Source organism: Gordionus sp. m RMFG-2023, chromosome 1 (genome assembly GCF_954871325.1).
Source record: "Gordionus sp. m RMFG-2023 chromosome 1, tfGorSpeb1-WG-v2, whole genome shotgun sequence".
NCBI lineage: Eukaryota > Metazoa > Nematomorpha > Gordioida > Chordodea > Parachordodidae > Gordionus > Gordionus sp. m RMFG-2023.
In genome coordinates, this window is record NC_088775.1 from 80686697 (window position 1) to 80701963 (window position 15267).

Sequence of the window (15267 nt, forward strand, 5' to 3'; positions counted from 1 at the left end):
GCTAATTGTAAAGGTTCATAAAGGTTCATTAAGATAGAAATTTTTTTCTAAATTATTTTTAATGAAGCAACACAAATCATATAATGATTTTAATTATAAATATTATTTATTAAAATTTTTGCCATCACTTAAGTTAATAATATTGTTTATTTATAAAATAGATGAAATTAATTTATTTTTATTATAAGTATATATATATGAATAATATATAAAAAAATATATAATAATCATAACTCATTTCTAAATATATTATTTGAACGTATAAGTAATATATTTTCTATATAAGTGGATTCATTTGTTCTTGTGGCGATAACATCAATTTTAGCCCCGGAAAGGCCATTTAAACACATACTAAAATGCAGGAAATAGGAATGCTCTAATACTATATGAAACAGTTAAAAGATTGTGGATAAATTTAAGTCTAGTGAAAAATTATTACATACTTCATATGGATATTAACAAATATTTTGATCATTCAATAATTATAAATAACGACAGAGGTATGGTAAAATATGTAATACACCATAAGGAAAAGAATATAATAGGTAGAATTATTTGTTTTATTTTGTCTGGAACTGGTTCAAACTGGTTTAACCCTTTTTATAAAGGTTGTTTTTACTTCTTCAAAAAATAATTACATCGATTCGGTTAAGGTTCAGATATTTATAAAGGTTTATAAGGGTTTAGCGCTGGTTCACTCCGGGTCCCTGCCTTTTTTAGACATCTTCCAATATATTTTTTAACATATCAGTGGCATACTAAATCGTTTATATTTTCCATTTATTATCTGTCTAAAATCTAAATTTCTTTATTTTTCAACTTGCTATAACAATATTTTGCTAAAAAAAAAAATTATTTTTTATTATTTTTTTTCACCCTATTTCTAATGCAATATTGCAATATACTTACCGAACAAATTTTTAACAGATAGCTTTTTTCAATTTTTTAAAAAAAAATTTTTTGAAAAATTATTATCGATTTTTGTAAGTTTTAAAGGATTGATTTTAAACCATATACATACCAGGGATGTCTATTTACACTATAAATCAAAATGACAATGATATTTACAAATAATTAGTATGTCGAACTAGAACATTTATAATTTATATTTATCAAGTCAACAGTCTATAAAAAAAAGAATGTTTTTTTCCTAATGCATCTAAAAAAATTTTTATATTAATGTGAATATATATTTGGTGTTGAAGAATTAGTGTTTTTTCATCTTCTTCATAGTATTGGTAATTCCATTTTTACATATTTTTTTTTATTATACCACTTTATAATTAAATCCTGTTGATAAATTATTTTTAAAGAGTAGAATTCATAATTAAACACGCGAAAAAAAATTGAACACTATTTCGACATTTTTTTTTATGAACCTAAGATGTAAAAAAAAAACAATAGATAAATATTTTGATTAAAGTCTGAAGAAAAATAATTTATATATATATATATATATATATTTAAAAAGTTCCCATTTTGTTTAACATTGGCAAAATTAATATGATAGGCTCAAAACTGGGTGGTCAGTCCATACTAATAAAGCACCATCACCCGGAAAGATTAACGAACAACAATTGACGGATTCCGAACAAGAAGCGATTATGGAAGTTATACACAGAGCCGAGATGCTAGAGAGCTTAGAAAAGGAAAGAGTTGGGTAAGTTGCTAACGCCATTTTTTGTTATTATTTTTATTCCTCTTTATCTCGTGTATTAGTTAGGTATTAGTATTTTTAAAAAAAATCATCCCGATTATAAATATAGGTTTTAAAACCTCATTAAGTTATGAAATTGAGCTATATGGATATGGCTATATTTATCAAATAATCGAAAAATTTTATTGTAGAACAACCTTGAGGGGAAAATAATTGGTCTAACAAGCATTCGATATAATTTAATAAATATTATGCTAAAATTTGATATTTGATTTTAATAATCGTCATCTATCATTAGTCATAGATCAAATCTGAACAATACAGTTATTTTAAAATATAAAATATTGGGAAAACTAAAAAAATGAATCTAGCGCATATACACTCTGCCTAAAATTATTAAGATTAGTCAAAGATTTAGAGTATAATTATTAGGTAATTTTGGTTTGTTCTCATTCATATTTTCGCTTTTTTCCGTTTTTTTAAAACTTTTTAAGCTATTTATTCGAAGCTTAGCCGGTTATACAGTCGGCTGTTTATTAATGAACCCAAACAGATCAAGGACATGCCTTTAAAAAGTCTAGGATTTTCATGCACTCCCCTAGTATTGCTAAGCTGGGTTTATTTTTAAAAACGGCCCGATCCATAATAATATTATGTACTGGAGATTTTGGTCATAGATAGCAGTAGCCAATAACGCCCCTGGAACTTTTAATTAAAAATTGAATAAAATAGGATTAGTATATTTTTAATATAATCCATATAAATTTTAAACGAAATTAAATTTTCTCTTTATATTTTTTTAAATAAAATAAGAAGCAATGTAGAACAAAATAATTTAGCCAATTTTACATTATATTTTATTAGGAAATTGGTTGATAAATTAGAAAACATGAAACACAATGCCATTGGAAATGGAGTCAATCAGTGTATTTTGTGTGGAGAAGAATTTGGCCTGTTATCGCCAGCACGTTATTGCGAAGATTGCAAAAAGGTTTTTCTTTTCTAAATATAAATGTCTCAAACATATTCTTAGAAGTTCAAATGACATTTCTAACTAAGCATAATATAGCATAAAAATTCCTTAATTAGAGGGTTAATAGGCGCCTTCACAATTTTCACAAAAAATAGATTTGAAAGAACTTCCTACTAAATTCCTTATTAGAAAATAACTTGATAACTAGGACGCTAGTCTAATTTAGTTAAAATCTTATTTCTTACCGAATGCCGTTTAGAAAATTTTACTGTAATTTTTTTTACTGTTTGCAATTTTGCAATTTAGGAATTTATTGTTTTTTTATCCAGACAGAACATTTGATATCATAATAAAAACTTATACGAATATTAGATACATTTTTTAAAAATTTTTAAAAAATTATAAAATGTTTATTGAAAAAGACATATAATTTGATTAAGAAAATTTTTATTGCCATTTTAATTAAGGCCGTTTTAAAAAAATTTGTTTTTTGTTAGTATAATAAAAAGTTTATTGTAAAAATATATATATATAAATTTTAATCTAGATGGAATATTTGTACATACAAGTATCGTAATCAAAATTTCAACTTAAAATTAAAAAAAAAATCAATTCTAAAATATAGGCTGTATGTTCTAAATGTGTAGTTGATGCCGGTTTAACAGATCCTCAAGGTCATCATCACCCACTCTGGCTGTGCAAAATTTGTAGCGAGTCTAGAGAAGTATAAAATATATAATATTTTGAAACTTACCTTTTAAATACGATTTCCATATAACTAATTTATTTAAATTAATTTAAAATCTATTCTATAGAATACTTGCCACCTTGAAAAAGCATAATAAATTATAATCTCAGCTTTACACTTTAAGAGATTATTTATATAATTTTAATATATCAAAAAAATTATAAAAGATCTGGAAACGTTCTGGCGCATGGTTTTTCAAAGGCTTGCCCGTTAGCACGCCAATTCCTTCTACTAACACCTCTACAACATCGTTAAATAAAAAATCGGAGAATTCTAGAGCGGAAACCAGCAGCCCTAATACTCCTGGTCGTTACAGGAAAACTGGTATTAAAAATTATCCATAAATATAATCTTCATAATAGACTTCAATGAGTTGGTGGAACAAGAAGTTTTATAATAATTGTATTTCTGGTGGTAGAATAAATCTAGTAGATCGCATTTTTGATACTAATTCAATTTCAAACGAATATTCAAAATATTTAAATTATATTCGTTTTATTCAAATCCAAGAAATCAAATAAGCCACTATTTTAAAACCAAATATATTTGCTCTATTCAATTAATAGGAACGTCAATCCGAACGCACCAGATAGCGGTCCCGTCCGGTCTCAGTCTGCCCTTAAAAATTGGTTCCCAGGTCCTTTTCTATAATGAGTCCCAATGACGCGTTCACACTAGAACCGAACCTTTTTTAAAAAAATTTATATGAGCTAACTGAACCTTTTTAAACCAACTCTATAAACCAGTTCATAAGGTTCATATCGTATTTTATTTTAAATAGTAATTAACAAAATCTCAGTTTTCATCTATCTTCCGAAAAAATAAGAATATCAATTGGTCTTTGTACTGGTTGCTATATTGTTTCTTATTTCAAATATTCTCTTTGTAACATTAGAGTTGAAGAAAATGGGCACCACCCACATCGTTTCTCTAAAGGCTGCCAACATAGGCATAGAGCAGTCAAAAATATAATATCCAAAACTCTAAGAAGAGCAACATACCATTCACCCTCGAGCCCATGGGTCTCAAAACTTTAGATGAAAAAAGACCAAATGGTTTAACCTTAATTCCATGGGAAAGGGGTATCCCTCTAGCTTGGGATTACATTTGTATAGACATATTAACGAAATCTAACACCCACTAATCTCTTTCCTGGAATAAAAACAATAAAAAATATATAGAACTTAACAATATTATATTCGTTCCTGTTGTCACATCAACCCTCGGAAATTTCGGTATTATAAAAACAAAATATATAGTAATCATATTTAAAAAAGAGAGACGCTTATAAAATGATTTCTGCTTATCTTTCTTAAAATGCACGTTTGAAATATAGACACTATACTCCAATTTTTTAATTTCATAGATAAAATCAAGGGTGATAAAGCTAGTGCGTGTTTATATCTTGATCCATGATATCCAATATTATTGTCAATGACAAAATAACAGGACTAGAAAACATTTCATGCAAATTTGACATGTATTTAAGATATGTTGTGATGGAACAATGTTATATAAGTCACTTATTTCTATAATTAGTCAAAATAATTATCCAGATCGCGTAAATATTTTCAATCTTTATTACAAATGAAAAAATAACAAATGCAAAAGTAGGCCGCACAATGCGAAGTATCTTTTAACCATCGTACGGAATAAAAATATCAATATTTTAGCATATTAGGGAGGGAGAAAATTATAGTAACCCAAAGTATATCTATTAGCAATAAAGACTATGTCTGTCCAGGCTATACAGGGGGTTAAAATTTAATTTTACAGATTGAAATATATTCTACCTTCGCAGAGAACATGATTGGACAAAGATATATTAGAAATTTATATACAAATAAAAATTGAAAATTAAATATTGGGATAGCATTAAAGAGTGTTTTATTTTTCATATTCTTCTATTATTACATAGAATAAGGTTAAAATTATTTAAAGATATCGAAAAATATATAAGAATAATACGGGATATGTATATGGGCTATACAACAATGGTCCGTAGCACAACTGGTACTTCAACAAGCTTCACAATAACCGAGGGAGTTAGGGTCGGCTTTCAGATCACTTCTCTTCATAACAGTAATAGATGTATTAGCACACTCTATACCACAAACAGTCCCGTGGAATATGATATTTGCAGATGATATTGTGATACTTGCTGAATCCAAGGATGAAATGAAAGAAAGATTAGTGAGCTGGTTAAATATCCTATAAAAGCACGGGCTAAAAGTAAATAGAGAAAAGACGGAGTATATGGTGATAGGAGGAGATGAAACAGAGAGCATTGATATAAATGAACAGATATCGGCAATTGAAAGCTGCAAATATTTGGGCTCCACTATACAAACAAACGGCACAATAGAGAAAGAGATAAAGATTAAAATTAATCAAGGGTGGTTAAAGTGGAGATCTTTATCTGGAGTGCTCTTTGACAAAAGAATCGCATACAAATTGAAGGGAAAAATTTACAGTTCCATAGTACAACCAACTATTCTATATAGTTCAGAAACATGGCCAACCAAAGAATCAGACGAGAGAAGCCTACAAACTATGGAGATGAGAATGCTGAGGATTATTGATGGGGTAACAAGAAAGGATAAGGTGCGAAGTACAAGAATATTAGGGAGTTTAAAGGTAGTGCTCATTAAGACTAGGATAATGGTAAACAGACTTAGGTAGTATGGGCATACAATTAGAAGGCCTATGAACTACATAGGAAATAAGGTTTAGAGTTTGGAAGTGATGAGTAAACGTAAAAGAGGAAGGCCAAAACTTTAATGGGGCCATAAAGTTAGAACCAATATGAAGAAGTAAAAATTAGATAAACGAGATAGTATGAATAACATAAAGTGGAGAGAGATATTGAAGGAACTTACCACCAGAAAAGGTGAAAGCTAAAGAGAAAAAAAAAATGGGTATCCAGTATAAAGAATAATGATTACTGAACCTATATTTATTTAAAGGTTTTTGAACCTGAACCGAACCTAAACTTTTATAAAATTTAATTCTTTAACCTGAACAGAACCTAAACCTTTATTGAAAAAAAATTCCTGGAATCTGAACTGAAGCTTATATCTCAAAAGATTTGACACTGCCTAATATGGTGAAAAATTAGTTAATGTCGCTTTCCTCCTTTGCTAGAATGAAAGCAGATTATTACTCGATACAAAATTACAAGGCACGATAAGCAAAAGAAGAAATAGACTATTTCTAAAAAAAGGTAATATTTGATAGACGGAAGAAGAAAAAAAAAGTGTTTTCGCAAGCGTTCGGTCCTAAAATTAGTATTAGAATAAGCCCGGTCATAAAATTGACGTTGAGGAGTACGCGATTTTAAAATTTCCCTTAGAACGCAGTTCAAAAATGTATCGGGCAAAAAAAAGGACCTGATCGGGACGGAGGGTTTCCATTCACTAATGGGGTGTGTATTAATTATTATATACTCTTATTTTTCTTTTTCTTTTTACAGTAAATACTACCCCTAAACATAGGGGAAAAACAACAACCAATCAACCAAGTGGAAGACAATTACCTCCTACGCCGGATGTTGCCTCTGCTCATGGACATGATAAAAAGGAATCATTAAGTTCCTTACCAAAAACTTATCCTACATGGACAAACGTTAAGCGTAAAGATGGTATATAGTTACAAATTATAACTTTATTTTTATATATGTGACAATTAAGAAATATTTTATAAATTGTAATTCTTCTTTTTTTGGTTATATTTATCGTTTTGAAAATTAGATATAGAAGAACCTGCGGTATCATTAAATAACGATATCGTGGATCTCCCTAAAACATACCAATCTCATAGTATAAAGGATTCAGAATTGCCCATAATCAAATCAACTTCTGCATCATCATCCTCGTCTACATCATCTTCCATCGATAATAACATAAACAACTATAATCCAACTCAAATTCCAACCCCAACTCCTAAACTCGGACACAAATTACCTCAGGTTCCTTCCTTCAACAAGAGCAGAGTTATCGAAAATGTTTCCAATCTAATCCCTCCGTCGATAACCTCTCCTAGCACCCTGGCAACTAATTCGGGTCAGACGCTCAATGTAACATCTTCCCAACAAAAGGTGCCGCCATCGAATCCTAATAGGGCCAAAAGTCCATCTTTTCCGTCAAATAAAATAGGTATAGCTTAATTTCTAATAATATCTTTCACATGGGATTACTATTTAAACTTGACTAACAATTGTTTCCTATCGACAACCTTTATTAAATTAAATATAATTGTATTTTTTACTATATTTACAGGTGGCGAAAAGAGGACAAAATCAATAAAAATTCCACGTTTACCAAATTTTATTAATCACAAACAGCCGTTGGCCAAAGAGGACACATCTGATTCGGATATCAACAAACATCAGGAAGATGAGAAGGATAATTATGAACCTGATTTTGTGACTGAACCCGATCCCAATGCAAAAAGTAATATGTAAAGCCTTATTTATTTTTTTTATAATTAATATTCAACATTTATAAATAATTTTAATTTCAAAAAAAAATAATTTACGGGAAAGCAGATACCAAATCGTCAAAAGATACAAACGAATACAAGCCACCCATTTATCAAGTAAATTGCATTGCAATTACTAATGTAAGGCATTATATTATAATTTCATAAAATAAAATAAAATCTTTTATTCACCGCATTATTCATTTTGTTGTATATTTAAAAGAAAGCAAAAAGTATCATAACACCGATTATGCAAGAACCTTCTCCGGATTACAACGACACTTCCGCAGATGTTACACTAGGTGGTGCACGATCAAAACTTTTCGATTCATTCGATAAATCTAAAAAATTTAGCCAGAGTTCAGGAATAAAATTTTCTCCTGATACAAAAGGTTTCATTAATAAAATGAAATTCTTATTATGCAAAACGTATTTAAATGTATATGTATATACTAACTTTTGTTTAATTGTCTAATATAAAAGTGGATGTCAAATCGAAACAAGATGCAAACGAATTCGAAGATGATATCGATGAAGATGAAGATGACGAAGCTTTATCAACTTCTAGGGGCTCTTTGGAGTTCTCCCTTCTTTATGATTCCATTAATAATGCACTGCATTGTACTATCCATAGGGCTAAGGGCCTAAAAGCAATGGATTCAAATGGATTTTCTGATCCTTATGTTAAGCTACATTTATTGCCAGGTGCTGGAAAGTCGACCAAATTAAGAACTAAGACTGCTCACAAAACACTTAATCCAGAATTTAACGAAACTCTAACGTATTTCGGGATCACCGAAGAAGATATGATGAAAAAAACTCTGAGGTTTATTCATTTATATAATAAAACAAATTCAAAAACATGGCAAGTAAAATTTTTCTTACGGTGGTAATAAAATATTAGTAATTCCAAAGTTACAAGAAGAAGAAAAATATTATATATTTTATCTCGTACAAATAAAATTTTTACATGGTGGAAAATTCGAATTTTGTTTGTCTTCCTGTTACCAGAATGATGAAGTTTGCAGAAAACAATTAAAATTTATACCTCTATCAATCAATCAAATTTTCTTGAATTAATTTTAGAATTGACAGATTTCTAGCTAAAACAAAAAAAGTTCAGTTCAATTGAAACACGCTGTAATTTCGATTTATTAGTATAAACATTTTTCAAGTCATCTTTTCAGATTTTCTCTTTATTAAACTTTACAATTCGACAAAAATATAAAAACATCAACATTTAAAATTAATTTGAGCCAAATGTTGTACTAGCAATCAATTGGCTGTAACTTGTTTAATTTCTGCAACGTACACCCTATCTTTGCAAATTTACCGTTGTAGTATCTGTAAACAGTATTTTATCCATGAACCATATGAAATTAACTAACCTCTGAGGGTATTTCCGTTTATGTTTGTTACTTACCATACGGGCAATTTTATTCAAATCTATTAGATCCTGGGTTTGTTTCTTTTTTAAACCCTTTGCTACAGCTCTTTGTGGATAATCCGATGCACTGAAGTTTGCTAAATACCAGTTTCTCGTGATACTTGACGAATTGTTCTATATGTGCCAGGTCGCTTTTCTTTTCAATACGATTGTATCAACAGAATCCACATTTTCCATCATACGAACTTTGCCTAGTCTACCACCAAACCGGGTTTTTTGCTAATCCGGTAGCATAATTTTGCAATCAATTGATTCAAGGCTGCGATAGACCAGTTTTTGTTAAGAAATTCCTGCAAAAATCTTTTGGCTCCATATTGTTTTTCTTGTCCTTAAACTTAAGTCATCTCTACCTAAAAACCATTTTTTGAAATTATGGTCTGCCTAAATGTAAAGTTTAATAAAAAATAAATTTTATATTGGAAAGTTAGAATTTTGTTTGTCCAACTTTGAATGTGCATAACTTCGGACTATGTTGCTAGAATTTGATGATATTTGTAGAAAACATTGATATTATATACCTATCCCAATCTATAAATTTTATTAAATTATTTTTCGAATTGACAGATTTATGGTTAAAAAAAGTACAGTTCAATTGGAACACAGTGTAGATATCTTTGATGTAATAATTGCCCCTTTTAAGATATATTTTTGGATTGAATTTTGACCAGTAATTTTATTATTTATTACACATATAATATATGTTAAAATAGAAAACCGGGGTAAGTAAAATACTTTTTTAAATATCAAATATAACTTCCGTACCTTTTTATATTCTGGAAAGTCCTATATATCAATAAGTACCCACAACTAGATATTATTAATGGCAATATCACAATTTATTAATATATTATCATTTTTTTTTATAAAAATGTTGCACCATCACGGCCCAACCATAGGATTGGTCAAATCACCTCACGGAACTTCCACGACCATTAAGTTTTTAGACTTATTGTGGACAAAAATGTCATTTATATTTTTTAAGATTGATATATAGAATAAATTTGATATTGCATTGTTGAAATCAAAATGATAACTTAAAATCTAGCCAAAATATATTATGTTACCAGCAATGTGCATAATCAGTCAATACGTGTGTATATTGTTAAATTAATATTTAAGAGAAAAGCGTGCATAATGTATTTTCTCTAATATATAGATCCTACATGACATCTACCCGTTTTATTATAAAAGATGGTACCTTTTATTTAGTCCGTTAGCAAAGGCAAAAGGAAGAAGTAGATATAATAGAAATTATTAGTTCCGTTTAGTGGCAGGAAAAGATGGCGAATTTGCGTTATTTTATATTGTTAACTGTACAGTGGTATCTTGTATTATTCTAGTGTACTTAACTTATTCTTGGTTTTTAAGCTGTGGGTAGGAATCATAGTTTAAGGTTTTTTAAACATATAATAACATGGATGCTTTTTATGCCATACACAGACATCTGAATTTTTCAAGGAAATGAGATGACTGAATGGGAATATATGAAATACATTTTAACCTTATTTGATAAGTGCATGATAAATCAAGCATAAGAGTGTGATATATATCTGATTATTTCTTATTAATGTATATAATATTGATTCTATTTACAGATTATCAGTATTAGATGAAGATGTATTTGGGCATGATTTTATCGGCGAAACTCGAGTGCCTTTGAAACGGCTCAGAGCCCAACAAACAAAAACGTTTAATGTTCTACTCGAAAAACAAATGCCAGTAAATTTATAATAATATACATTAAGCTACATCATCCAAACTTACTTTATATTTATTTTTATTAGTAAATTAACCTAACTTGAAAACGAGTGTATATAAGTTTATTTTAACACAAGAGTTAAAAAAAGCCTAATAAGCTATTAGTGATCATTACAATTTCTTTTAAATATAACAATAATAATCAATCAGCTTTTTGAACTAATAAAGCTGTTATAAAAAATCTTCTAAAAATTTGTTAGCAAATCTTTAAAGATTTCCTTAAAAAAGAAAAAATTTTAATCAAACTTTACCTAAATATACCAAAATGTATTTAAAAAATGCAAAATCTTTTATAATTTTTAAAAACTTCAGGAAAGCTAACAACGATCACTGAAGATCCTAAAGAAAATGTATACCTTTAGACAAAGAATATTTCTCAAGATATGTAGATCTAATTTTTTTCACCATCCTCGGCTCTATTTCTGACAATATATCTTTTTACCCCCCCCCCCCCACTCCTGTTTAATATTTTAGTTAATATTAAGTAAATATTTTATCTTTCAAGATGAAATTAGAGGGAAATTTTATAAATTCGATCAACTGTTATATCGCGTTCTCAATCCCCACCATGAATTCAGCCTTTAATAATTGTAATTTGATTTTAAAATAAGCTGGAAAAGGATGATGATTTAGTTCAAACCGATAGAGGAAAAATTTTGGTTTCTTTAAAATATTCGACAAGCAAACAATGTTTGATAGTAGGTATAGTACGATGTGCCGGTTTAGCTGCTATGGATTCCAATGGTTATTCTGATCCCTTCGTAAAGGTGTAAGTTAATACTCAATTATTATGTTTATTTTTTTTACAGATACGATTATTTATTTTTCCTCATATTTTTACAGTTACCTTAAACCTGACACGGGTAAAAAATCGAAGAAAAAAACGGCAGTCAAAAAAAGGACTTTAAACCCAGAATTTAATGAAGTTTAATTTCTATTATTATTAATTATAATCATTTTTAATGTAACATAACTATATTTATATAGTGGCATAGGGTGTTTAACAACTTCAAGGGTATTGATTTACCCCGGTTTTAGCTAATTCGTAAAAACAAACTCGGGTTTTTGCTAAAAAAATATAGAATTGCTAAACTTCTACACTATGAATTTTTTTTTTTTATCTAATTATCAAAACAAATTAATTGTTAGTTATTTTATAGAACTGACTATTTATTCATAACTTATTTCAGGAATTCGTATATTATTGCAATCTACGAGAATTGGCATCTAAAACATTAGATATTACAGTATGGGATAAAGATATTGGCAAATCTAATGATTATATAGGTAAATAAATTTATTATATTTATTAAAATATATAACCCATATTTGAGACATTCTTAATATTTTAATAACATTATTATATTTTATACAATTTATTAATCTTATCAAAAAACATCATTTTATTGCTTGCCTACAATTTGTCCAGAATCATTTCATTTTTATTGGTTCTTTTTTTAAAATAAATTAGAAATAGAGATCCAATAGAAATAAAGAATATACAAATTATATTGCTTTTGTATACACAGCGATTAATATCGCATCGCTTAAGCAAATACCGCTTAATATAAACTGCGTGCGATGTTTTTTTAAAAAAAAATGTTTATTGCTATATAATTAATCAACTCAGGTGGAATTCAATTGGGTATAAATGCAAAAGGGGAAAGATTAAAACATTGGTTTGAAGCCTTAAAAAATCCAGAGGTTAAAGTTGAAAAATGGCACTCATTGTCTCACGAACTTTTACCCGATCCTGAACAAATACCGGAACAATAATAAATTTCCCTATATAGGCCTCATTTATTATTATTATTTATCTTATTCAAAAGATATTTCACTTATTATATTATATTATAGTTTCTATATGTATAACATGAATTTTAATTACCCTTATATAATCTACAAATGCAATATTAATTTACCCCGAAGACAGTGTATATATTATAAATTTATCACATTAGTTATATAAGTATTATTATTATTATATTGTTTAAACACCGATATAAACATTATGGCTTTTGGAATTAGAGGTGTGCGATGAACCAAATCCACCTGCCTGCTGTTTAAAAATAAATTAATCTACCCGCCTAGAGTTTTTGGGGGAAATATATCACCCATCCTTCTCCTGTTGATTTAAAAATGTTTTACACATCCACGCACTAAAAATAACTTAATTGATTGGTTTGATGCTTTTTATTTTGGTCACTTTTTTTTAAGCGTATGTACACAATATTTTTTTTAAAAAATTAGACACAAAATCATGAAATATTTTAAAATATAATATTTATTAATATTAAAAAATAAGCCACTATCCCCCCCCCACTTTGTCCGCTCTTTTGACAATAATATATTTAAACACTCACCTTTTGCCCCATTGTTTAAACATTTTTTATTCCGCTCACTCGTATATCGCTAGCAGGAGAGAGTGGGTGGACGCGTTAAAAGCGCTAGTTGCAAACTTCCAATTGGAATCGCGATCAATATTATATATTTATTAAATTTATGAAAATGAAACTTATTAAAACTGGCAATAATTAACGATCCATATAGATATTAATTGATAAAATATAACATAATTTTTTGAGTATAATTCTAAATCCAGTACATAAGTTTTAAACAGTGACATTGCTATGAGGGGGTTTAGTTTTTAACAAGCATAATACTACACACAAATTGATCGTTTCGCGTTGCATACAGGGAGGGAGAGGAAGTAAGTTTGTTCAATTACAAGAGTTTGAAAAAAAAATCTTTCACTTATATAAATATTTTAATTTCATCTTGAAGGATTTATTTATGCGTGAAAATTTTAAAATAATTATTTACTTATGAAAGATTGTTGATCAAAAAATCTTTTTCTTTTTTTTAAAAAAAAGAGAGTATAATCTTTAATATTTTGTTAAACTCTGCGCACTTTTTTGGGAATTAAATGAAATTATAACCAATTCCCAATAAAGGAATTAAAATAAAGAGTCTATATTAGGATTTGGAATCTTCCTTCATCTATAATGTAGACAGCAGCTAAAAAGGATTCGCTCACTACTTAACGAATAGCCCCTCATTCGCAGTTAGCATAAAATATTTTGTATTCTTCGCTGCGAATTCGCGCTAACTGTGAATGAGGAAAGTAAGCTGGCAGAGCAAATAAATTTTTGGCGGCTTATTGTGGCCCCTCCTTTTAATTATTTTTAAAAAAAATTTCCAGTTTTTTTAAAAATATACTTCCATTGTTTTTTTTTAATCAGAAAGATAAAAAGAATGGGATGATTTTTTCCAAAGATATTCATATTTTTTTTTATAAATGGTATTTTAAAATTAGATAGTTTTTTCATTCCTTTATATTAATTTTTTATTAAAATTTTTGTGAACTTTTCTATAATATGCCGTGTACTAATTTCGGGGCGATTTGAACCTAAAATATTTGATCGGAACTATAAAAACAGGTTGACGATGCGTGCATAACGTATAGTCAAAAATATGTTTCTTTTTAAGATTTACTATAAAATAAATCTGTATATATTTAAGTTATAAACATGAAACCTTTCGTGACTCATATTTTTGGAAAAAATAGCATTGAGAACGATATTTTTTATAAATTAACCTAAGTATTTGGAGCTTTCAGAATGTATTCCATTATTTTCGGGTTCTCGTAAAACATTTGGTTGGAAAAGGACGTTTACATTGAAACATTTTATGGCTTATTTAAAAATATAGTTAGAATTACAATGGGGAATTGCAGAGATTCTTTACACACTCTTCATGGTGTCCAACAGCTCGCAGGTCTGTCAGATTTCTTAATTGATCGTTTCAATAGTCATATAGGGTCGGGTTAATTTTTTAAAAATAATTTATTTTAAATTTATTCTTACCTTTAGGCAGTATATATTGTTCTTAAAAATATTTATCTCAAATGATTAATATCTTTTTTTAAAAATCGAGCTGAATTAAATTTGCAAACCAATGTATTAACCGCTTTATAATCGTAGGCTCAATTATAAGCAGTAAAATCTCTGAGGAATAGGTAATCGAGTTAAAGCCCCCCACCCATTTAATAAACTCTTATCATATATCTAGGTAATTTTAGAATAAGAAGGTTGACAAGAAGTAGCTTCCCATGCAACTCATTTCCTTTAAAGCAATGAAAAGATATTACTTCCAAAACCAAAAATATATCTTGTCTCTCTTATAAATCTTTGCACATAAAATTT

General features: G+C 28.4%; 1 protein-coding gene across 2 annotated transcripts in view; it reads left to right on the forward strand.

The window, feature by feature from the left end:
* The window catches only part of LOC135931348 (rabphilin-3A-like), a 35962-nt gene extending 22316 nt beyond the window's left edge, over positions 1 to 13646 (forward strand). The window contains exons 3-17 of one of the 2 annotated variants that reach the window (XM_065468395.1): positions 1511 to 1660; positions 2522 to 2648; positions 3256 to 3354; positions 3546 to 3702; positions 6851 to 7018; positions 7128 to 7532; positions 7656 to 7829; positions 7922 to 7974; positions 8081 to 8249; positions 8341 to 8683; positions 10900 to 11023; positions 11674 to 11831; positions 11906 to 11987; positions 12253 to 12349; positions 12693 to 13646. In XM_065468395.1, coding sequence (XP_065324467.1) covers positions 1511 to 1660; positions 2522 to 2648; positions 3256 to 3354; positions 3546 to 3702; positions 6851 to 7018; positions 7128 to 7532; positions 7656 to 7829; positions 7922 to 7974; positions 8081 to 8249; positions 8341 to 8683; positions 10900 to 11023; positions 11674 to 11831; positions 11906 to 11987; positions 12253 to 12349; positions 12693 to 12838 — 2452 coding nt within the window. In that variant the 3' untranslated portion in view covers positions 12839 to 13646. The remainder of the gene's footprint in view (positions 1 to 1510; positions 1661 to 2521; positions 2649 to 3255; positions 3355 to 3545; positions 3703 to 6850; positions 7019 to 7127; positions 7533 to 7655; positions 7830 to 7921; positions 7975 to 8080; positions 8250 to 8340; positions 8684 to 10899; positions 11024 to 11673; positions 11832 to 11905; positions 11988 to 12252; positions 12350 to 12692) is intronic. The other variant, XM_065468393.1, reaches the window with a different exon arrangement.
* The last annotated feature ends 1621 nt before the right edge of the window (positions 13647 to 15267 follow it).